Raw genomic sequence first — 24,346 nt, 5'->3', positions numbered from 1 at the left:
ATGTATTTTGAATAGACTCTTTCTTGTGGGCAAATAAGTGGATCCCAATCTGGTGATTGTGTTGTGATTCCTAGAGGAATCCAGATTTGACAAGAAGAGAATGTCAGTGTTTTCCAGACTCCCTGAATTGGATTAAACAGAATCAGTCCTAGTATTTGTAGGAGAAAAAAAAGGCTTGATTTTGTCTTCTAAACTATTTTTAATCTATGAGTGGTAATCTTTTCTTACAGGCACCACGTCCTTACAGATATCAGCAGACAGGGCGTCACCGCGGTGCACAGACGTGTGGGTTAGAGAGTGTTCTGTGGTCATGATAACACAGCGGCAGATGGGAACTGGGAGCGGGACACATGTACGTCTGACTTTGTGACTGAGCGTGTTGGTGGAGGAGGGGAGGTGGTGCTTTTGTTTGAAGAAGACCTCATCTAACCCTCACCGCAGAGTATTTTTAACGAGCGGGGCTTTGTAACACTGAGACATGCGTCACAACCTGGAAAAAATGTCTGGGAAAACCAGGATTTGAAAATGGGAGGGGAGGGCAAAACCCACTGGGAGATGGAAGATATTTTTGGGCAAGATGGGAGAGAAAAATAAAAACTGAATTTGAAATGGCGCCTGTCCTACCACAGCACTGAAGACTGAATAATCTGGAAAAGTACAAAGATCTCTGGACAGACAAGACAGATGCTTGTACAAATAAAACTGGATCCTTTTGAGAAAAAGGACGTAGTATTCACGCTACCTTTAACGTTTTAAAATCCCATTCTGATCATCTTTTGAGCCATTTTACAAACATTCCCAGTTGTCTTTTAACTATGATTATGACATCTTTAGAAAAAAAACTGTTGTTTTCTAGGACATAGTTTCTGCAGAACAGCAGAAGTTCATTGGAAATCAGTTGTGGGTGGGACTGTTGGTGCAGAGAAACCCCGCCTCCCTTCCCCTTCCCGTTGAGGAGAGCTGGGAGCAGGGAGCTTGTGGCCTGCACAGCGTATTTTCTACATCACAAATACAATCTTTTTCCAACTGCATTTTTTCTTCTGCTCCTGATTCACAATGAGTTGAATAAATAAATACTCAAAAATGTTATTTTGAGCTTAATTTTCTTTTGTCATTCAACATCAGAAAAAAATACCACAAAAACATCTTATAAACACCATTTTCATCGGAGTGGGTCTTTAAACTTTAAGCTCATGCCGACAAGAACTAAATGTTTTTTCTTCTTCTCCCAAACAGACGCAAAAGTCTAAACTTCACAAAAATTCAATCTGTGCAGCATTAACCTCCACATAACCCAGATTTATTTCATTTGTGATGTTCTCGGCACTCAAACACAATCAAACTCCAAGTGGAGGTGACACCAGTGTATAGGAGCAGGCGATGTCTGTGCCATGAGTTCAACCAGGGTCCACAGCTTCACAGAAAATCACATCAACAAAATCACTGAGCAGACACGCGTTCACGTATGCACTCCCCCCCACGGATCACCAGCACGCTCTGCACACCCACATACCCAGGGAAACACTCTCAGTGGTGTTGGCTAATATTTTATTTATAGCAATGCTGTTCATGCAGACATGTTAACCTGTAATTCTGTGGGTTCACGCACATTGAAACTGTTCTGTATGGGCCCTGACCATCAAACACCAAAGAGAACCCCAAATATGTCAATTCTTTTCAAGATTACAGGATCCTGATGTGACAAAATATAGTTCATCTCCATTGTGGTAAAGGTTAACTGTTTGAGGTCTCAGTCACATGGTTGGAAAGTCTTCTGTAGATTAAAAAGGACACAAAGCAACAGTCTGAGATGAGACGAAGAACTGTGCAGGAACGTCAGCTTGGAAGATATAAGAAAAAAAAAAAAAGCAACCATACGTCTGACAGGGGCACGTATGGTTGGATAGAAAACACACAAACAGTGCAAAACATTTCACTTCCACAATCAATCCTTCCAGACTCATTTAGCCGAGAGCTGTGAACCATTTTAAAGAAAAAAACAAGTTCAAATATGGATCATACAGACGGCATTTCTATGGGGTTACAGAGACTTTTTAGGTCAACACACAGTCTCACTGGTGGGCTTACAGTTTTTCAAAAGGGGTAAAATTATCCAACCTCCCCAGTCTTTATGTCTAACCAACTTTAAATCACTGAATTCACTGCAGCTAAAACAAATGCCGTGTAAGGATGTACCACTGCCTTCTAAAGAGGCACAGCAGCAAAGTTGTAACCTCAGAGCTGTAAAAGCAAAAATTAGGGGGGGCTGTTTGTTACCTCTTTGGGAAAAGAAACAAATAAATAAACAAAACTGACATTAACTTGATCTATCCAAGTCACCTTTTTGTCAAAATGAGTACTTGTCAATACAAACACTAAATATCCTCCAAAAAACAAATAAGTGGGATTTCGATGAATCAACCTTGTTTTAAATTACTGTGAAAAACTTGTAAGGAGTTTAATTTCAAAATTCAAAAAAAAAAAAGAGTGATAAAGCAGCTGGTGTAGTCCTGAGTGCTTTGGCTGTGACATCAGGAGCAGTCCTGGGTCTTAATTATAGATGGGCTGGGTGGCACAGCCCATCATAAACCAGCTCTATATGACCACACCAACAGGGGGAGGGATGGAAAGCAAGGACCAACTCCCCATTTCCAGACTATCAGGGTATAGAGCTGCTCCCTGAGATTCAGTTGAATCTGTTTGTTTCAACTTTTGAGGTTTAAAACCAAGCCTTTCCTGATGAACATGGAGGGTTCTGGCTGCTACTCATTTAGCTTAGTAGTTTATCGTACATCAGTTGACGATAATATTTAACTTCTCCCATTGACTGTATAATAAAACTGGAGTGAGTGTTACGTCACCCATAGATCAAAGGTCAAAAGGTCAAAGTCAGCTTTATTGTCAAGTATGCTGCATCCATAAGACATACAGCACAGATGAAATTGCTTTGCTCTCACCCCACAGTGCAAGCAGCATATAAAATAATAAATAAACGACTTAAAAATAGATAAAAAGACAGTAATAGTAGGAGGAATAACAGTAGTCTAAACAGTGCTAAAGAACAAGATGACATACTTCTCTCTGCCTTCAACAAAATAAATCAGTCGCCATTTTTTTGCAATATGGATGCCACCATGTTGATGAAGCCAGATGACGTCAGTAAGCAGTAATTGGTCCGAGTCGGTCGGAGTAATCGTTTCTATGGCAACCGCTCTCGTCAATCAGGAGGGAGCTTGTTGGACAGTCCACACCTCCACAACTTGAAAGCGGGCTACGTAAACCTGTCAATCAAAGGTTGAGAGGGCTTGACACCAGACCACATACTTTTATTGAGGTATCTGATTGGCTAGTTTATAACTAGAATAACTTGCACCACAAAAAAAATATATATTGAAAAATAAATTGGTATCATCATGTCAGGTGTCGAGGCCGTCCCCGCACACCTGCCGCTGGTTCCCGCACCTGTTCTACATCTGATTAGTCTGCCTTTATAAGTCCTTCTCTTCCTCCGGCCATCGTCGGTTCGTCTGTTCTCCTCTATGGAAAAGACCACTGATCCCCGCTGGTTAAAGCAAAAGCTAAGCAAAGCCAAGTTGAGCAGCTCAAGACTAAGCCAAGCCAAGCCACGCCAAGCCAAGCCACGCCACGCCACGCCAAGCAGCTCAAGACCCAACCAAGCTGAGCCAAGCAGCCCCGAACCAAGCAAGGTCCAGCCAAGCTAAGCTGCACCACACCAAGTCAAGCCAAGCCAAGCCGAACCAAAGTAAACCAAACCAAGCAGCTCAAACACGAGCCAAGCCCACCACTTTCAGCCTCGCCTTCTGGATCTTCTGCCAGTTTACTCTCTCAAAGACTCAATCCTCTTCTCAATAAATCTGTTTCCTGTCTGCATTTGGGTCCAACTTATTCAAAACCTGACACATCAAGAATATGTTAAAAAGGTATCAGATCAAGAATTGTCATTCTGACAATAGAATGAATGACTGATAACTGTTTATTTTTCCATAGACGTCTATGGGATTTTTGCTTCTTGGAGCCATCAGTACTTCATGTTTAGAAAGTCAGATGGGAGGGGTCACTCAGTCCAGTTCTCATTTTCATCAAATGGCTGTCCTGTATTTAATGTGAATGCAACTGTTTGGTTCTTTTAATGCCACAAGGGAATTCAGCAACAGTCATAGGTGAAAGATGGACTTAGTGTTATTATACCAATATGATTTAATAAATGAAACATTAAAGTTTTACTTTGGTTTTGGGGAGTTCTGAGCACCACTCCAACTTGTTGCTCTAATTTTGGATAATTGACAGTTTATATGTTCTGCGGTTTATTTTTACAGCTGGGAAAACACTGGAACGATGTTAAAAGAGGAGACTTTCCTCCAAACTGTGCGTAAACTTTGAAACGGAAGCTTGGCATGAACTGCTTTGGCATTAAATCTGAGGAGAAAAATTACTCATGAACAAACTCACACACATAAATGGGTTAGAGAGCGCTGAAATATTCAGCACACACATTTTCATTTAGTGCTTATAGAAAAAAGAAAGATTCATGAAATTGAAGTATAAGGTCATGGAGCTGTAAGCTTATTGGACTTATTCATCAAAAATGACAGAGCAGCACATGATAATCACATGTTTCTCACTGATTATGTTGATGGGCTCACATTGCAAGCGGGGTGAGGCTTGCAACTGCAGATGGGGCTGCGGGTGGATAATTCAATCAGGTTTAAGTCGACAGGTCTCTGGAAGCGTGTTTATGGGATGACCCAGTGCTCTCCTTTGATCTTCTCTGCTGCTATCGTTGGAGCTTAGGAGCAGGGAAGGAGGGGGTAAAAAATGAGGTTTGTGAACGTGTGCGAGTAGTTTTCGAGGGAGGGTCCTTCAGGGCAACGGGAGGGTGCTAAATGGGGGAGTAGAAACGGGGGGGCGGGGGTTAGCAGGGTGGGAAATCGCAGCCTCAGGGTGCTCTGCAGATAATTCCTGCTTCTCTTTCATGTGAGCCGTTGGGGGCATCTTCCTCCGTAAACCGCTCCATCACTTATTAAGCACACTGGAACAAAGGCGTTGAACAAGGAAGAAAGAAAAGACAAAGAACATGAGGGGGGTTTATTAGCGTGTAGCTTGGCGTGTACGGTTGGGTGTGGCTGGGATAAAGATGGAAAGAAAGTGTATGTTCTATAAGAGAAGGCTGCCAAATGCACAAAACCTTTGAAATGCTCAGGTAGATCACCTCACCAATCAGTATTTAGAAATAGTTTCCTCACTAACTTACATCCACAAGCACAGAAAACAAAGAGGGCAAGAAGAAGATATCCAGGTAGACTGATGCAAGAGAACCCACTAAGGCAGTCATCCTGCAGGTTCTGCCCGACCTCCTGCAGACATCTAGGTCACACTTTGTATGCACGGCAATCTTCACGTCTTTTTTTTTTCAATCATCCCGTTTTTGAAAATGCAGCCCTATAGTACACAAAAGGTGCACGTACTGTTGCTTCACCACTGCCCTGTGGTCTGCTGCTGTTATTGCTGCCATTCAGAACCCGTCATCTTGAATTTGTTGAGTCAGATATGACATGCAAAAGAAGGTGCTTACTTAGAGCACTGTGCATGCAGCATGGGTGATGGTTTGATTATTAACTTGTAGCTAAAAAGGTCAAAAAAATAATGATGCAAATGGAAATCTTAGTTGGTTAAATTACAAGGTGCTAGTCCGCTAGTCAGAGGTGGTCGACTTCATATCTATTGAATAAAGCTACACCTAAAAGGTTAATCTGTTCTTTTCTTTTCTTAAGAGCATAAACTTTTTGATGTTTTCATCATAGCTGTGGTTTGATGTGCATACAAGCTGATGCTGTGATCTCTGCTTGACTGGGTCAACGTTGTGCTTCATCCGACTGGTATGACCCAATTCCAGTGATGAAGGGGGTGCATCCTCAGAAGACCAAGCAGCTGACCTGCTTGAATAATTTATCTCAAGTGTACACCCACTGCTGACTGGATGCAAGCACCTGGAAGTCTACATTTAGATGATGTGAAGACAAAGGTGGGCTTAGGAAAGGAAGAAGTGACGATGCTGCAGACTGAGATAAGGAACATGGATTTCAAGAAATCCCATCAGCGATAAAGATGATGCTCGGGTAATAATAAACAGGCATTCAATGAGTCTGCTTATGCCGTCCTTACCAATGCCTGCATGCCTACATTTGTGTGTTTCTTTGAACACATGCATTAAAAGTTAGTTAGTATGCTTAAGGAATGTAACTGAACCTTGTAATTTTTTGGGCGCGTTCACACCGTGGTGTGAAACACAGATACTCAAAGTTAAGATATGCCACACACTGGTTTGTAGTAAACTCGTCTGTGGATAAAAGTTCTTTTAGCACGGTTTGATTCCAGGCCTCCTCACTCACATGTCATACCTTTGGTCAAACTACTGAACAATCTGTTTGTTGATAGGGTTAGGGTAAAGGGCAAAGCTGTGCTGTAAATAAATAAGAATGCACAAATGGTTAAATTAAAATAGTCGTAAAATAGTTTTGAGAGACAACAAGTAGAAAAGAGTGTGTACCACTTATTGTTTTAGGTCAGCTTTTGTCTCTGTGGTTATCACTGTCATTCAATCTCTAACATTGCAAAAATGGGGAAAGCTTCACCTCAGGACATTTGTATTTGAGATTAAATCTAATATCAGAGATAGAAAAAAAGTGACGGAGTCAAAGAGAAAATTATTATGTATAAATGGGGATGGGTCAAATGCGGAGAAAAAATCCCCCATTATTATTATTAAGTCAAACCTCTTAAACTTATTCACTGCCTATAAAAGTCATAATGCTCCGACAATCTATCAAGGGGTTCTGCTTGGTAGTTTATCAAAGTCATACTGAAACCTTTTGACAGATTTTGGAGTGTTGTGTACCACAAAAATCAGGAAGTACAACCAGAAAAAAAGTTCAAAGGTATAATATTTACGGGGGGAAAAAGCTATTTTCCCTTTTTTTTCATGCCACAGAAATAATAGTTATTTTCTATCATAATAGTAATAATGAGATAAACACAAATCAGTTTCTTATTTTTCTAAGGGGTGAAGTAAGACTTTGTAGCTCCTATTGGGTTCTTGTCAGTGAGAAATAGACTCACATGGTTCTTTTCTTGTTGAAAGCTGCAGACCGTTGAACTAGACTGAATACATTTAACACCAGGACTACGGCTTAAACCATCTCAGGTGGTAATGGTTCCTTCTAGTACGTGCATTAAAAAGACAAAAATCAAATATTTATCTCTCACTTCATGAGGGAATATCATGGTCTACAGTCTCAACTGGCAAATTTATAAAATTTTTAGTGAACTCTAACAAAGAACATCAATTTTCATTAACTGCAACAAATTGACCTAATTTGTTATGAATTTAAGATGAGGTGGTACAATCCCCATCAACTATCAGCGTTACAAGCTCTGATGATTTTGTGTTTGAGTAAAACTGGGTCAGCCATTCTGTCAGGAAAACATCCATCTACCTCCCCCCCAGTTTTCTCTTTACAGCAACTTGTGACAAGAGAACATGAAAGAACTTTACATTTAATCAAATCGCATTTGCATTTCACCAGTTCACTAGGATAACCGTTCACTTAATCAATAGAGGATTGATTTGTGGTTGATTTTTCTCCGAATAAAGAATTGAAAAAAGAAAGAATACTAGGTCCCAAAAACCTCAGAGATGCTCTGTCTGATCAGATAGTCTCCATTGATGGTGTAAGTACCAGGATTTATCATTTAAGGCTCACATATCTCAGGCATGTAAAACTGCATTTTTTTCACCTGCGGAATATTGCTAAGATCAGAAATATTCTTTCTCAGAGTGATGCTGAAAAACTCATTCATGCACTTGTTAGGTCTAGACTGGATTGTTGTAACTCCTTGTTAGCAGCGTGTCCTTAGAGTTCCTTAAGAAGTCTCCGGCTTGTTCAGAATGCAGCAGCTAGATTGTTAGCAGGAACTAGCAGAAGAGATCACATCACTCCTGTGTTAGTTTCACTTCACTGGCTCCCAGTTGATTCTAAAATCAAGTTCAAGATACTCCTGTTAATCTATAAGGCCTTACATGGTATGGCCCGTCCTATATCAAAGACCCTTATAGTGCCTTACCAACCAAACAGAACACTTCGCTCCCAAAATCCAGGACTGCTTGTGGTTCCCAGAATTTATAAAAGCACAGTTGGAGGTAGAGCATTTAGTCACCAAGCTCTCGTTTTATGGAATAAGCTCCCAGCTCTTGTAAGAGAGGCCGACACAGTTTCTACATTCAAAGTTAGACTGAAAACATTACTCTTTGGACAGGCTTTTTTTCAGACTAGTTAGTATTCAGAGATTATTTAACTTAAGGTTAATGTGTTTAAATTAAACTGAATAACAATAACAATTAGTTGTTAGTAGGGTGCTAGAAGTTTGAAGCTGGGGTAGCTATGGTGCACTGGGGTTCTGTCCTCTTTTCCCATCTACTTCTACCCTTCTTCTCTTCTCTATTCTTGATCATTATTCATCATTTAGTTCTCCATGCCTCTGTTTGGTGCAGTGCGATTCATGTATTGTCCCTCTTTTCCTCTCCCCTCTGGGTGAGTGGGAGTGCTTCCAGATTCCAGTTGGCTTATCCGTGCTCCTGTTCCTGACCGTGTGCCTCCTTTCTGGCTTGCCTCTACTACTGCTTCTACACCTGGCTGTGGATCCTGCCTCTGGCTCGTCTCTGCTCTGTACCTGGCCGAGTACCCCGTCTCTCCTCCTGCTCTGACACCTGGCTGTGGATCCTGTCTCCGGCTTGACTCGCGCCCCCCGCCGTCCCCCCAACTCCATCTGGATGAAGCTCGTCTGCTGGACTTTAAATATGTAGTTGTAGAGTTAGATAAGTTAATTCTTTTGTATGAGTTCTGGTAAATCGCCTGTCCGTCCTGGGGGAGGATCCCTCCTTTATGTGGACACCCCTGAGGTTTCTTCGTTTTTTCCGGAATCCGTTTTTTTTTTTTTAGGAGTTTTTCCTTACCACGAAGTGGGGTCTAAGGGCAGGGATGTCCAGTTTAGCTTAGTCAGTTTTTTATTTCAATTTAGTATTTTCCTATTGAATTCTATGCATTCATTATCCTTTTGTTTTTATGTTTTACTTTTTCAATTACCAATAAGAAGCCCATCGGGACGACTGTTGTTGTGAATTTGGGCTATACAAATAAAATTGAACTGAATTAAATTAGATCATAGGACAACTTTTTTATCACTGTAACGAATGACAGCAAGGAGCCAGAGAAGGATTAGTGAGAAAGGATGGATTCCGTATAAATAGATCAGCTTCCTTCACACCAAACAAACAAAAAACAAGGCCTTGGGTTGTACTGATGGAAGAGTAGACAACACGAATAAGACTAGATACAATCAACCCAAGCAACTCCTACACGGCCGTCAAAACACACACTATAGTCCACATCCCTCTAACTCTACAGGATTATACAACTCACATTACATAATTCAAACAATTTGTGACTGTATGAAACTTTTAAGGTGCCCTTGCTCACAAACGCCCCCTCATCCCTTTGAAAGCAGGGATAGTTGGGGGAACAGGTGAGCACTCAAGCCAGCGCCCCCGCCAGATTAATGCCTTTCATGATTTTGCCAGTGAGACTTTCCAAAAAGCACACTGCTGGCTCTGTACACGACACACTGGTTATGCAACGGGCCGCTTTAAGGGGAGCGATGCATCATCTGAGAAACTCAAAGAACTGCAGATAACAGTGCTGAAGCTCAAGGTCTCTAAAGTGGTTCAATTCAGCTGTTATCACAGCCCAGTGATGTGGCTGTTTTTAAGGATTTTGTAATTAAAGGAGGTATTTTTGAGCAAAACATTTAAAACCTGACACCTGTGAACTGTAGTTTACAGTAGTAAGCGTCTTTGTTTGAATTTTAAGATTGCATGCATTTCAATAACATGTTTAATATGGATGAAAAGCTAAAAAAACCTTCTGGAGGGGCTTAAGAAATGCCTCCTGTACATGTAAACATCATTATAAGCCTCATTTAAACCCCCATAAGATGCTCACAGGTTGCATAACCGGAAAAAAAAATGTATAAAAGCATTATTTGATTACAAAAAAATCACTTGTAGGGAGCAACAAGTGAATCACCTGTTGTTTTCAAGCCTCTCAAGCAGGTGTTTAATGCTGCTCCTTTTTTTTAAGCCATTGTGATGAAAACATCAGCACAAAAGCAACCAAAGTCTGCACAGTCCAACCCGGAAACAGGGAGTATCCCTCCCTCGCCATGGGACAGGAAGTCATAAAGCAGGATCAAACGTCTGGCACAGCTCCGTCCTGCAAACGGACTGTGTAATGTCATGGGAGCCTGTGGGCTGCGCAAGTCAAAACAATTACAGCAGCCAGTTGTGAAAACGTAATGCATCTGTTTGCTGTCACTTTGCAGCGAGTCTGTACTTAAAGCCAACATTTGCAATCAACCGTTTTGTTGTCAGCTGGGGCATAAAAAGCCACGTTTCCCTTTACATTAACAAGGACAAGAGCTTCTGCTGAAATGAGGACAAGAAAAGCAAAAAATATTTCAGAGCCTCGAGTTGCAGACCCCTGATCTAGTTCAAAGCCCCCCAAAAAACTCTCAAAATGTTTTGTTTTTCAACAGAACACAGATCCAAACTGAATTTACAAATGTATCATCAACTTATCCTAAGAGTAGTTTAAGGTCAAAGGTAGCACAAGTCCACAGGCTAAACCCATTATTTTAGGCCATTGGACTCCCAAAAGCCTGGGAAGAATACTAATCATCAGTGTATTTTTCTCAGCCCACAGATTTCCGGCTCTGTTTTTCCCCCCTCCATCTTGAAGGTCTAGCCTGGATGTGTGCCTAAAACCAGGGGCGTATGAAGACGGATCCCTGTAGGAGTCACAATGCTCTCAAAAGCACAAAAAGGGAAGTTTGGACACAACAACTGAAGATAATGAGCCACTTCGAGCCAAAGCATTGTAACACACATTATAAGCACACTCTTGTTAGTCGTTGATTGTAGCACACTAAACACACATCTGGGATTTTTATTAAGGTGCAAGGACTGAAGGTACCGCAACAAAAACCTTAGGAATGAATTTTTGTAGCCACTTCGAGGCACACCTGCTGTTGTTGGTGTACAGCAGGGATGAAGCTCATTCCTCAAGAATCACTGGAACTTCAAGAGGACTGATTGTCTGAAGTCTGATTGGAAAGAACTAATGGATAATACCTGCTTGGATAATGGCCAAGAAGTGCTTCCTATTTGCTTTTACTCAAGTCAACAAAACATGAGAAAAAAACAATTCTTGGATTAAAAATGATGGAAAACACTTAATAAAAAAAAACCTTTAACATCGTCGCTGTTGCTGACGGCATCTAAATAACACACAGCCGTTGATATACCGTTAATGTTCGACCGTTCACACAATCACCGTCAATCAGCTGATTCTGATGCAGAACCTGATAGCAGCTTAGCACCAATATGCAACACATCGACAATGCATATTGGCACAAAAGCCTCATTCTCCACAAAATAATTAGCTGATTTAGATTAAGAACACTATTTTGCATTGAGAAATTCAGCCAAAGCTAATGTGTAAGCTAGAGATGAGCCACTAACATGAAATAACTAAACGGCTCAAATTTAGAATTTTTGAAGGGACCTATAAATCTGATGACCACCAGGAAATTTGTTGAAGAAAGCAGACCTCGTGTCGGCCGGAGAAAGGATCAAGCATTCTTCTTAATGGAGCGTAGAACCACAGTGGCAGAATCTGGCTCCAGCCAATGCTGCAGCACAATCTTCAAATCTAAACACCAGAGGAGAGCATTTCTTCACATTCTCAGTCTAACCGCTTCTCCAGAGTAATGTGGTATTTGACATCAAGTCAACAGAAAGTGTCAGCCTCTGTTTAATCTTCATCACACAATTATACTGCAGGAACAGAACTGGCCTTCTGATCAGTACTGACTAACCACTTTAAAGCCAGAACAGACAGTCCAAGCCAACATGCGGTGTGTTCCTGCTGGGACATTTGGTTCCATGTTTACCTCAAAGCTGCCTACCGCACCAAGAGGAAAAGGGAGAAGACATTTTAGAACAGAGAAAGAGCAGAGAGGCCTCAGGAGACCAGTATGTCAATGCTAATCTGTTCTAATCAATGTGGTTTACACCATCTGAATTTTTCACCTCATAATCATTTTACTTCACGTTCTACTGAGGTGACCTGAGGAGAGCCTTAAAGTCCCCCTCTGATCAATCCTCTCTGATCAATTGTAGAAGTGTTCCCAGCTGTCTGTTTTAATTTTAATTATGCTGTTTTCAGCCAAAACCAAAAAACCTGCCAAACCTATCAGAGCTGCCATAGCTCATTAGAAATTCACCTTTAAGTCATGGGTGGGACCATTGATGCAAAGAAAAATGCCACAAGAACATGTTGAAAAGACCAAAAACAGGATTGCCTTCAGAGCGGGTCTTTAAATACAGAAAACAGCCAGTAAACATGGCTGTGGATCAAAGAGTGACCTCCCAGCCGACGGTTGACACTCAGAACACTGGTTCCTTGACCACACAGGGTCTTACAGACATGCAGCAAAGGCGGCTTCACTGGGAGGCAGCTCCTTGCAGCGTGTTGGCAGGCTGAACTGAGCAGGAATCCAGCTCTGTGCTGCTGAAGGCGGTGCTGTGACGAGTGGATGAGACAAATCCCTTCCACCCAGAGTCATCTGTTGTCAATAATTTCCCTTTGAGGTGTGTGAGAGTATGTGTGTGTGTGTGTGTGTGAGCATGAGGTTTCCAAATCACAAAGGAGAAAGAAAAAAAAACAACAACATTCTTTTATGACGTGGCTCTAGAAAAATGTCTGTACCAAACCAGACTCATCCAAAGATGTGTCCCTGCTACCTTCATTTTTAAATCTGGAAATGAACAATACATTTAAAATTGATTGAGGGGGATGCAGATGTTGATGGGATGTTTTCAAACAACAGTGAAGTTCTTCTGATTGTGGCAACTTCTCATTTCTGGCTGACATAAAAGAGGCAGCTCAGAGTTCAAGCATTGAAACCCCCTCTTTCAAGCTGTTACCGATTATTCCTGAACTCCGATCTCTTCCATTAGACAAAGGGGGTGGCACGAGTGTGCGGAGAGATTCCCGCCGTCCTCCCTCAGGAGAGCGTTTGTGATGAGATCCTTTGTTCTCTCTTTAACTTCCAGCCTCAGATAATTGGCCACCATCTGGGGCTCTCATTCCTTTTGTCTTCCTTCCTCCTCCCCCTGTACTGCATGTGTGCTACATATGGATGCTCAATGTAGGAAGTCGTACATCTGCTGACCATCCTTTATTCTTCCTTGAAATATTATGTAATGCAATAATGAGGACTGAATGATGAAGTTGAAAGCTCCCTGACAGCTCAGAGATTTACTGGAGTAGAGCTATTTTGTGTCTTTTTCGTTTAAAATTTGAAGAGACAAATGTCTGTGGAAGGACAGAAGGTCTTACAGAGGAGGTTGCATCACCTTTAAAATTACTTATTTAATTACTTATTTTAATTAGAACAGAGTTTCGATTTATTATAAAAGTTCAAGAAAAAAAAAAAGAAAAAAATGAATATGACATCTTAGGTTCTTCTATTACACAATAGAAGAACCTAAGATGTAAGTTATCGATGCAGACTCTATGAATTTTATTGAACTAAAAAATGAATATTTCTAAGAGCTTTGTTTTTATAAAGGCTCTGAAAAAAGCACTTTGGTAAAAAAATACACCATTATGTTTCATAGTTTGTTCTCAGTGCCTTGTTTTTTGAAAAGTAAATAAATAAATAAAATCAAAATAAAAAAGCGTCCATTGCCTACAAATTTAGCAGAATCTTTTAATATTTTTGACTGCTTTACCTCTAGGGTTTAAATCTTTACCCAAATTCATTTCTATCATGCTAAAGATTCCATCTCTTGCCTCCTGCAAAACCATTTGTGTTAAGATCCTATATTTGAAATTTTACCAGATCAAAACAATTCAGTTAGAGCACCATCCTCCAGTTATCACACTAGTTAAACATTTAAAACATGGTTGATAAAATAATATTTCAAACTATTTGAGAAAAAAGAATAGATTTTAAAAAATATTAAATTTGACTGAAGAAAATGATGATTTCCCATTTCCTTGTCAGTCTGAGATTTTTCTTTATATGCCCACAGAGATAAATAAATAAATAAATAAATAAGAGTTTGTATGTTTGCATGTGGTTATTATGGGCACGCGCACCCAAAGTGCCAGAGACGGAGCGCTTTAAGTGAGAGGGGAAAAAAAGTCCCTCTCGGCAAAGGCAGAGACAAAAAACCTCTTGGTGGAAAGTCTACAAGAGAAAAAATATGCATCCATCAAAGCGCTGCTATCAGCTTCACTGATCAGGAGGCGTCTGATGAGGAAGTCAGCTTAATTGGGACTCCTCATCAATAAAAAAAAAAAACCCATATGTTAAATTGTACAGAGGAAGAAAAATGAGACTCATTAAAAACCATCCTTTAAAAACATGCAGAAGGCACAAAAAAAAACGAAATTAGCTGGTTTAGGAGTTAGGAAAAACTATGTGGACTAAGCATAATGTTGCCTGCTTGAGACAAAAAAACAAAAAACACAAAACCAAACTCACACCTGCCCAGACCAGAGGATAATAAACACCAGGTTATACACTGTAGTGGGCCAAAGTTATTAATATCATTTACAATATATTACCCCATCACCCAGTTGTAGTTGTGAGGGAGTGTGTGGTTTGTCCCGAGGGCAGCAAAACCCACTGAGCACAGCCCCATCTGTTAGCGTTGTTGACAGCTGTGCGATTGTGTGTGTGTGTGTGTGCTGCCACAGGGGGCGTGTATGTGGAAGAATGACTGATCACCGCACTAAATGACAGGCAGCAGGAACAAAAGAGATGACACCACATATTCCTGCAAAATTTACAGGGAAAGTAGACAGAAAATCCGACATCATGACAAAAGAATAAATACTGATAAATGATGAGATCAAATGTCGACCACCACGCACAACAGAGGAAAGACAGGCTTTCAAGCAGAAGTGACTTTTAAAAAAAGGGGCCAATCTGCTAATGTCATTAAAGACCCACTTTGATCACCCTTTGATCAATTTTTAAATTGTTGTTTTATTTAGGATTATGCTGTTTTTAGCCAAAATAAAAAAACTGTTGTTTTCTAGTTATAGTTTCTGCAGAGCAGCAGGAGCTCATTAGAAATTCCCCTCTGAGGTGTGACTGTTGGCACGGAGTAAGCCTGCCCCCACTTTCCATCATCTCTTTGTTTAGCTGCATCGTTTTGAGTTAGATTCCAGCTTGGAAAATCAGATCTATTTGTCTGCAAGTGGATGCATGAGAACGGACCGGAGCAGGGAGCTTTTGACCTTGTAACCATATTTTCTACGTCACAAATGCGATTTTTTCAAACTGCGTCTTTTTGTCTGCGCCTGATTAGCAACGATTTGGATAAAGAAATACCCAGAAATGCAATTTTAGGCTTAATTTTCTTAATATATGTCCTCAATAATTAGAAGAATGCCACAAGAACATGTTTAAAGCACCAAAAACACTGTTTTTAACAGATTGGTTATTTGAAATAATTTATAAAATGTTTTAAAGCATAAAGAAGTAGGTATGCCTTGAGTAAAGAATGAGCATTTTTGTTTCTTAAAATAATATTTGGGGTAACTGTTACCACAACATGAGTGACAACATAAATATAGATATTTTAAGCATCTGAACGATCAACTTAGGCTTCACAGCTTTTGTAATTTTGACTTTATAAAGACCTGGTTTGCTATCAACCCCAAGAGTTTGCATGTTCCCCCATAAATCCTTTACATCTCATGTAGGAGTGCAGCTTTTACAGCCAGTAAAAATGTTTCTGCTCTTGAAGAGGGCTTAGAGAGCAAGCAGACGCCCAAACTTTACAGTCCCTCTGCACCCAGGATGTTGCATTTCAGTGATGACACGCTAATACGAGCTTTTCACCAAACGGCAAACAACTCCAACGCTCCCTTTGCCTGCGTTGTCCTCGACGCTCAACTCTCATCCTCTGTGGGAGGTCACTCACAGATCTCAGGTTTCTGCTCTCTAAGGCTGGAAACAATACTGCAAATACTCAACCCCTAACAGCCATCAATGTAAAATGCCCCAAGCATTGAGAACACTTAATAGATGGTAGTGGTGGGGGTGTGATTGAAGGAGAGGCGGTGTCTCTACTGGGTACATCTGTCTGTTGGAGAAATGACAGGGTTTATGAGAAATAAGATTAAAATGAAAGATGAACAGCAGCAACATAAAAAGGACTAGGGAAGAGGTTGAGAAGAACGTGCAGCGTTAAGCATGAAAACACACACAGAGGAGAACATTCAGATCGGCTCCAAGCGGAGCTGGTCTTCAGAGTCTCCGCATCGTGGATACTGTACTAAAGACAAGGGGATTGTGTGGAAGCAGTGGCTTCTGCTCCTTTGACGGCAGAGTGGGTTTCTGGTGATGGATTTCTATCAACTTACTGAAGCATTTCAGAGGAAAAAAAGAGGCGACAGTGGACATAAGAACAACATCCGGTTCTGTCCAACACAGAGAAGAAAAGCTTTGGGACAGAACCAGGTGAGGCTTGGTTGGGGTGACCAGGGCATTCCTAAAACTAGGTGATGTGATGCACGTGTGCTGTTGGTGTTAACCTAAACAGTTACATAACCCTCTCACTAATGCATGATACAGTCGGCACATAAAGGTCGCCTGGGAGAACTCGCACATCATTAGTGGACACTTTGCTCTTTTCGCTCACAATCAGTTCACAATGTGACCCTAAAAACCCGCGCCAGCGAAAACGGTGTTCTTGTTTTTGTTTTACATGTTTTGAAGCATTTTTCTGAGGTTGGAAGACATATGTAAACAAAATTAAGCTCAAAATTGCATGTGTGAGTATTTAAGACTATTTTTCTTGCAAGACAAAAAACATGACGCTTTTTCTTTAAACAAGGGTCTTGATGTTTTCTTAATGGTAGTGAGACTACAGCAGAAAAACTTGTGTTGTATTCTAGGACATAGTTTCTGCAGAGCGGCATAAGTTTATTAGAAACTCACCTCTGAGTTGTGGGCGGGACCCCTGGTGCAAAGTTAGCCCCCCCTCCCAAGTTATTCTGCTGTAGTCACACTACTATTAAGGAAACATTAAGACCCTCGTTTCAAGAAAAAGCGTCATATTTTTTGTCTTGCAAGAAAAAATGGTCTTATTCAGAAGATTTTTCAATAGTGGAATAATCTTAGTTTAAGAAAACATGTTTTAGTGACTAGAATTTAGTTCCTATAAGAAGAATTTTTTGGTAAGACAATTTTTCTTCCCTATTGAGAGATTTTTTAAAGATTATTTAGAGGAATTTTTCTTCTTCTATTTTTAAGAATTTTTGACTTATTTCTAGGGGGACCTGTTTTTGGAGTGCAGAAAAAAAAGCAAAAAGTAGCCTCACTGCCCAGGACAGTAAAATCACAGATGACAGAGGACAACTTTCTCATCAGCAACAGAGACAAATGTGAAAAAAAAAGGCAACTTTCAGCCCAAAATGCCCATTTACGGTCAGTCAGTGTTCCACGAGCTTGTTAAATAAATCAGAGGGTCTCTGGAGGGGAAAGCAAAATACTGAAGGCTCTTTCTAAACTCAGCTTCACTAGCAAAGCAAACAGCTCACATCCCAGCAGTAGGTTAACAAGACGCCGAGGTTCCTGCATCCATACTGTACCAGATAAGAAAAACAAGGAACTTATCCAGGATAAAATCTTGTTTGTGATAATAAACACATTTGAACTTCTCAGAACCTAAAGCTCTTCGGTTGAAGTGTTTTGTGTTGCATTTACCAATTGTTAACTATCTTCATAGAATAAAAAGAGGAGACAACATTTAACCCAAAGTGACAGACATCTAGTTCTGCATCTATTTGTTTTAGCAGCTCAGCTCCAGCGGTTCCTGTTTCCACTCTCCCCTTGTGAGTCTCTCACAGTGCATGCCATTGTCCACTTTTCTCTGTGAGCCAAAAACGATGTGGCCAATTTATTTTCCCCAACTTTTTTTTTTTTTGTGTGCCTTTTTCTGGCTGGAAGCGGATGTTCCCAGGAGCAGCTCTGTTTGACTCATTCGTCAATGGTAATCAATACTGACCTTGTCTGTCAAACTGTGAAAAGATGAGGTGGCTCCTTCAATCGATCAAAGGGCACTCAGATTCCAGCTACTAAGCAGCGTTTGGAGCAGAAACAACAACTTGGGCTCAGTTATATCCATTATTTCTTAAAATGTGCCTCCACACACTAAACATGCATCCATACGGTTTATTCTGCGACTTGCTGAAACAAGCAACAACGGCAGATGAAGGCAACAGGATGAATATGAAATGTTTGACACCTTAAAAGCTAAAGCCTGTCACGCCATCAACACTGCGATTGAGAGCAGGATCCACCCGCACCAAAACGTATGAGTGTCGGATATACTGTCACTCTTTTTGGAGGGAATCAATCGCAACACTGAACAGCACAAATCATCTGACTGAATAACAAACACCTGGAACAGGGTGGAAGGAAAGAAAACCAGCAGAAACATGTCATGGGTGTTATTGTTCCATACAGGGGCAGATTTGAAAGATATAAAGCAAAAAAAAAACGTACATCTAAGTTGAAATGCCAGAAATCCAAGATGCTTTTGAGATGAATCCGCCCCTTTCAAATGCAACAGTACGGGGTTATTCGCTTTTGTGCAACTTTTTTGACTTCTAAAACCCTTCTCAGGGAAACTTGGTTCTTTTAAGAGTCAACTTCAAATGTTCTCTCTGCAAGCGTCACGACAAATCTTGCTACATTTTTACTCGCGTGTCTTCCTTTAAGTAAAAAAAAAAGGTCGATTTATTTATAACCAGCAGGAAAGCAGGCCCGTGCCGCCGACACGTGCTCCTCCAGTTCAACAGAGACAATAAAATGAGGATAAAAGCACTTTAGATCACCAGAGTTGACCATAAAGTGAAGCTCCATCACAGGCCACAGGAGCGATTAAATCCTCATCACAGCACTTTGAATGATTACAGGAAAAAGGACAGGAGTCGGGCATCACTTGACCAAACTCATTTCCTTCTGAAAACGGAAACCGAAAATCTCAATGGACTGTTATGTTAACGCTCAGTGGTGTTGCTAAATAGGAATAGGTCAGACAAATCTCTTCCACTACAGCACCAAATGTGCTAACAACATGAAAAACTGTCCAAAAAGACAGAAATACTAAATGAAAAGGCAATAGAGAAAGATGTTCTTACCTGGACTTGGCCTTTGCCCATGATCTTGTCCACGATCTCGTTGTCGTCCTTGTTGAGCATGCTTTTGTCGTAACAGTTTTCATAGCAGAGGATTCTCAGGTACTGGGAGCCCTCCAGTTCAATCTCAAACTCCTGTGAAACACAAAGGCAGTGAGTGAAGACGATGCTGGGATTTCTGCAGCCTGAAACGGTGCTCAGCACAAAGGCCGGCCGGGGGCTGGAGACTGACTTCGTTCCATGAAGGCTCGGCAGTGTCTCTGAAGACTCGAGTCTTGGCTTTGCTGACAAAGTAGCCAAAAGAGTCCACTTCCAGGGTGCAATATAAATCTGAAAGAAAGTCCAAGAGAAAGAGCCATAAGATAAAAAATGTGATATAAAGCTGGAGAGCAAAAAACAATTGAGATGAATCTAAAATCTACTTTAGCCCCTAAAAAGGAATGATGCATCTTATCTCTGGATAAGAAGCCCCTGATTTATAAACAAAAAGACATTTTGTGTCTTTTTATACATACAGACAGAATAAATGGAATCCCTAAAATGGGTACAACAAACCTTAAAGACTAAGTCTGATGAAAATTGTGTTTTTGACATGCTCTTGTGGCATTTTTCTTATGATGGAGGACACATTATTAGGAAGCAAAGCTTAAAATTTCTGAGTATTTCTTCATTCAAATCATTACGAATCAGGAGCAGAAGAAACGATGCAGTTGAAAAAAGCTTGTAAGTCTGATGCACAAGTTACTACGGAGGGTCACAAGCTCCCTGCTCCGCTCCATTCTGATGCATCCACTTGTAGATGACTGGATGACTTGTAGACCCTAAACATTAAAAATGTGCAAGTGAAGTGGCAACAATCCAATAATAGTTACCTCAACAGCATTAAACTTCAACAACCTTTATCTAGAAGAAAAAATGTTTCACATAAACTAGTGCAGGACTAAATAGAGAATGAAGAAAGGATGTTTTCACCTTTGAGATTGTTACCAATAAAGACAATGGGACGTCTGAAGACATCTGAATGACCCTTTTTTTTGGAGTGTGGTCATTTTTAGCACTTCTGCTGAAATCATTGACTTTCATTAGAACTCTATGCTCTCATATACAGTCTAGCCTTGAAAGGAGGCTTTGGGGACTCTGTCAGTCAAACATTTCAAACGTCCCAAGACCAAATACTTTTATTAAGGCATCCGATTGGCCAGTTTAGAACTTTAATAACTCGCAGTAAAGAAAAAATGTGGAAAAAAATAACATGATTTAAATACAATTATAAAATGAATGAGTAATAGCTGTTTATTTCTCTATAGAAGTTTATGAGATTTTGGCATCTTGAAGCCAGAGGGCACTTCCTGCTTGGAACGCCAGGGAGGAGGGGTCACTCAATCCAGTCTTCATCTACAGAGATTGAAAGGCTGTGAAGCCCTCCCCGTCTCATCTAAAAGAGTTGGGTCATCTTTACCACTTTAAATGTCAGGGTCAGGTCAATGTACAAAATTAAAGCCAATTAACAATGTAAAGCAATAAGAGGAAGAGATTTTTAATTTAAGCAACATTTTTTCAATGTTCCTCAGTCTTCTTCCTATAACGGATTTCCTTGTGGAAAGCACTTTTAAAGGACTGGAAAGTTCATTAACAGACGGCATCACTGCTCTGTCTTTTACATTATGTATGAAACTTGATTACAGGATGAAGGTTGATGAGCTCCAGGTTTACAAATGGCAACATCTCCTGAACTCAGAGTAATTCTGGATTAACAGGTTGTTTTATTTATTTTACACACATTGGTGTGCTTTAAAACACCACTCAGTCTGTTTGTACTTCAGGTGCTCTCTTGTTTCTCTGGGCCAGCCTCTTTCGCTCTTTTAAAAGTCTAAGATTGGAACTGGGATTCATCCAAATTTTCTGTGCCATAAATCTGCACCAAAATGCAAACATAAACATCTTTAAAAATGCTTTTAAATAAAAAAATGAAGACAAATTGGGAGAAAAACATTTGTACCAAGGGAAACTAGTCTCCTCCGGCAGCCAAAAAATAACAAAAATGTAAAAGGTTGCATTCCGCCGCCGTGACACCGGCCTTCAATTTGTCAGAATGTGGTAGTGCGTCAGCTGACGGCCATCAATCTCCTGCCTGTGTACACAAGCGGCACCGCAGGCCCTCCTCTGCTCTCAACATCCTCATTCCAGAGCTGTCGCTCCGCTGGGATCGACTCGCTCTCGCCTTTTCCAAAGAGCAATTACATCTGCTAATGTCCTGCTGAAGCTGCTGCTGTCTGTGAAGAGTCTCTGCTACGTCCTGCAGCCTGGACCTGGTCCCAAAGGGTTACCTTCTCCTGATGGTTTGATCGATTGCTGTGCGGTTTGACCTCTCACCTGGACAGTTGCCAGAGGATGGGGTGGGGGGGATTGAAGGATGCCTGTTTCTAACAAACACACACTTACAAGTAAGCCAACCAACTGCTGGGTGAGCTCCATAAAAGTGACAGGACTATACAGTATCCCGGAACGGCTCTCCATCTGGTTCTGTTTGGGAATTGTTTGTTTTTTCAGCATCCTGAAAGGTTCTGGCACAATTACTGTCAATGAGGAAGAGATTAGTGGCAATAGGTTTGAGGGAAAAGGGGAATTCAGTGTGACCATCTGGGGGACATTTACCACAATAATGAAGGAGTTGTTGTATGTTTCCACAACATTCAGAAGCACATCAGTTTATGGCTGTTTTCCTTAGTTTACCAACACTGATGCTACAGTATGAAAATAAACTTTTAGAGGCACAGAAACCTATCCACGCTCTGGGTGGATAAGAGAAGGTTGCAGGGTTTTCCTCTAACCCCCGAACTTAAACATGAACACCAGAAAAGCACGCTGGATTTAGGAGCGCTCCATAAAGTAGGGCAGAATTCCTGCAGGTTTTTTTTCTGGCAGGTCAGCATGAGCGGGACACACGGGGCAGCATGGGGGATCTGACCCTAAACTCTGAGGTTAATGGATTCCATCCTTTTCCCACTCAAATGGGCAAGGAGAGTGTGTGTGTGTGTGTGTGTGTGTGTGTGTGTGTGTGTGTGTGTGTGTGTGTGTGTGTGTGTGTGTGTGTGTGGGTGTGTGTGTGTGTGTGTGTGTGTGTGTGTTCCTATGCATGAAGCTAATCTTTGCTCTGGGCTGTGCAGAACAACAGGTCAAACGGTGCACGCCTACAACTCCGAGACAAGCATCGAACTCATCAGTGTCTCTACAATTTGCTCTATCTGAAAGATGTCTTCCTTAAATGCTGTAAAGCGGACGGCAGAAGTTGACTAACTTTGTTAACCTTGTTTTGAAGCAGATGTTTACCTTTCCTCAGGTGATCTAGCAGAAGATGGAGCCTCTTTTCCTCTGCTGAGCTACACCTCCTGTTTTGCGTGCAGCTTGGGCTGTTCTGTTTGTTACAGGAGGCACAAAGCCCCCACGCTGACACTTCACGCACGCAAAAATAAACTAAGAAGAAAGTGACATATGTTTTTCAGCTCTTTATTAGGTCATGATTTACATAGACTACTTTTTTTTGACTAACAATTTTTGGGACATGCTCAACTCCCAGTTTCTCCCTCTGTGACCCAGTTAGACTAAGTTTGCCCTGGGCTGCATTTTTAAGCTCCTGTTTCAAAGAAGGGAATAAATGACAAGATTTACTTTTATTGACTAATTCAATTTATTTGTTTAAATTAGAAAGGCAGTGTTTTATACATAACTGAGAAATTCTTGCCTTCATGAGGGACACAGAAATGAGCAATACAGGCTCGGTTATGCAGCTAAATCACTATCACAAGATAATATTTATATAAAAAATGAATTAGGTGCAGCTACAAAGCTTTATTTGGATCACATTTTGCAATCTGGTACTTTAAAAACTCCAAAACCTGAAAACGCATCGTCTGAGCCGTTTCATGAAGTAGAACTCCACAGGGATTTAAGAAATAAACAAACCCCTTGGTGCATCTACATCCCTCTGAAAGAGGGAAAATAAACAACTCTCTAAAGACAGAAGTCATGCAAAGGTTTACGTGGAGGAGGTGATGCGAATGCCCCTGAGCTGTCGACCAGCACAGTCTACCTCAGCGACATCAATGCTGTCCATGAACGGCTCCAGAAAACAACAAAAATAGACTCTGTCCTTACTTTTAAACAGCTCCAGAGAGCATCAAGCAAGTTTCAGCAGGACAGATCATTGACCTTATAGAACTGGACTGAGTGACCCCTCCCCCTTGGCGTTCCAAATAGGAAGTACCTGCAGGCTCCAAGAAGCTATGGAATAGACTTCTATAGAGAAATAAACAGCTATAACTCAGTCATTAAATTTATAAGAATCAACATTCTTGCTCTGCTTCTTTTTTTTAAAACACGTTCTTATCAAGCTAATTTTTTCCCCCATTATACTTTTTCTGTAGTGCAAGTTATTTAAGTTATGAATTTACCAATCGGATGCCTCAGTAAAAGTAGGTGATACCCGCTGGTCCCCACGTCCAAAATGTTTGTCAGATTCTCTTGATCCCGCTTTAAATGGTCGGGGTGCGGAGAAGCTCACTCCTAATCGAGACTGGTTCCCATAGAAACATTGACTCACACCAACTCGACCAATCACTGCTCACTGACGTCATCTGGCTCCAGCATGGTGACGTCCGTATCGTGAAAAAAGGGAGACTGAATTGACTTCATTTGGTTGTAGCTGGAAGCAACTCATTTTCTATGTGTCACGTCACACTCACGTGGTCCAGTTCACTAATGCACTCAATGGGACAGACATTTCCACATTTTTGCATAACCTAAGGCTGTCTCGGTAACCAAAACACATGCATCACCCCGTCTGTCGTTGATATTTGATATAGGAACTGCTTCTTAACATTCCAGCACATGTCCACTAGTGACATGTCAAAAACAGGCGCTCTGCAGAAAATAAATGATCTAAAGTTAAAGGTTGGGTTGCTCTGAAGGGTTGTATGTTAGCTGTA

The 24,346-nt window shown here is 41.0% G+C and overlaps 1 protein-coding gene across 5 annotated transcripts in view; it reads right to left on the bottom strand.

The window, feature by feature from the left end:
• abr (active BCR-related) overlaps nucleotides 1–24,346 on the bottom strand; it is a 118,729-nt gene that overhangs the window by 17,079 nt on the left and 77,304 nt on the right. For all 5 annotated transcript variants that reach the window (XM_011483721.3, XM_011483722.3, XM_004076596.4 and 2 more), the window contains 2 exons: nucleotides 19,594–19,691; nucleotides 19,365–19,496 (listed from right to left, as the gene is read on the bottom strand). In XM_011483721.3, coding sequence (XP_011482023.1) covers nucleotides 19,365–19,496; nucleotides 19,594–19,691 — 230 coding nt within the window. The remainder of the gene's footprint in view (nucleotides 1–19,364; nucleotides 19,497–19,593; nucleotides 19,692–24,346) is intronic.

The sequence above is a fragment of the Oryzias latipes genome, chromosome 14 (assembly GCF_002234675.1).
Source record: "Oryzias latipes chromosome 14, ASM223467v1".
Taxonomy (NCBI): domain Eukaryota; kingdom Metazoa; phylum Chordata; class Actinopteri; order Beloniformes; family Adrianichthyidae; genus Oryzias; species Oryzias latipes.
Note: the sequence above shows the minus strand (reverse complement) of the source record. Positions and strands in the feature narration are given on the sequence as shown.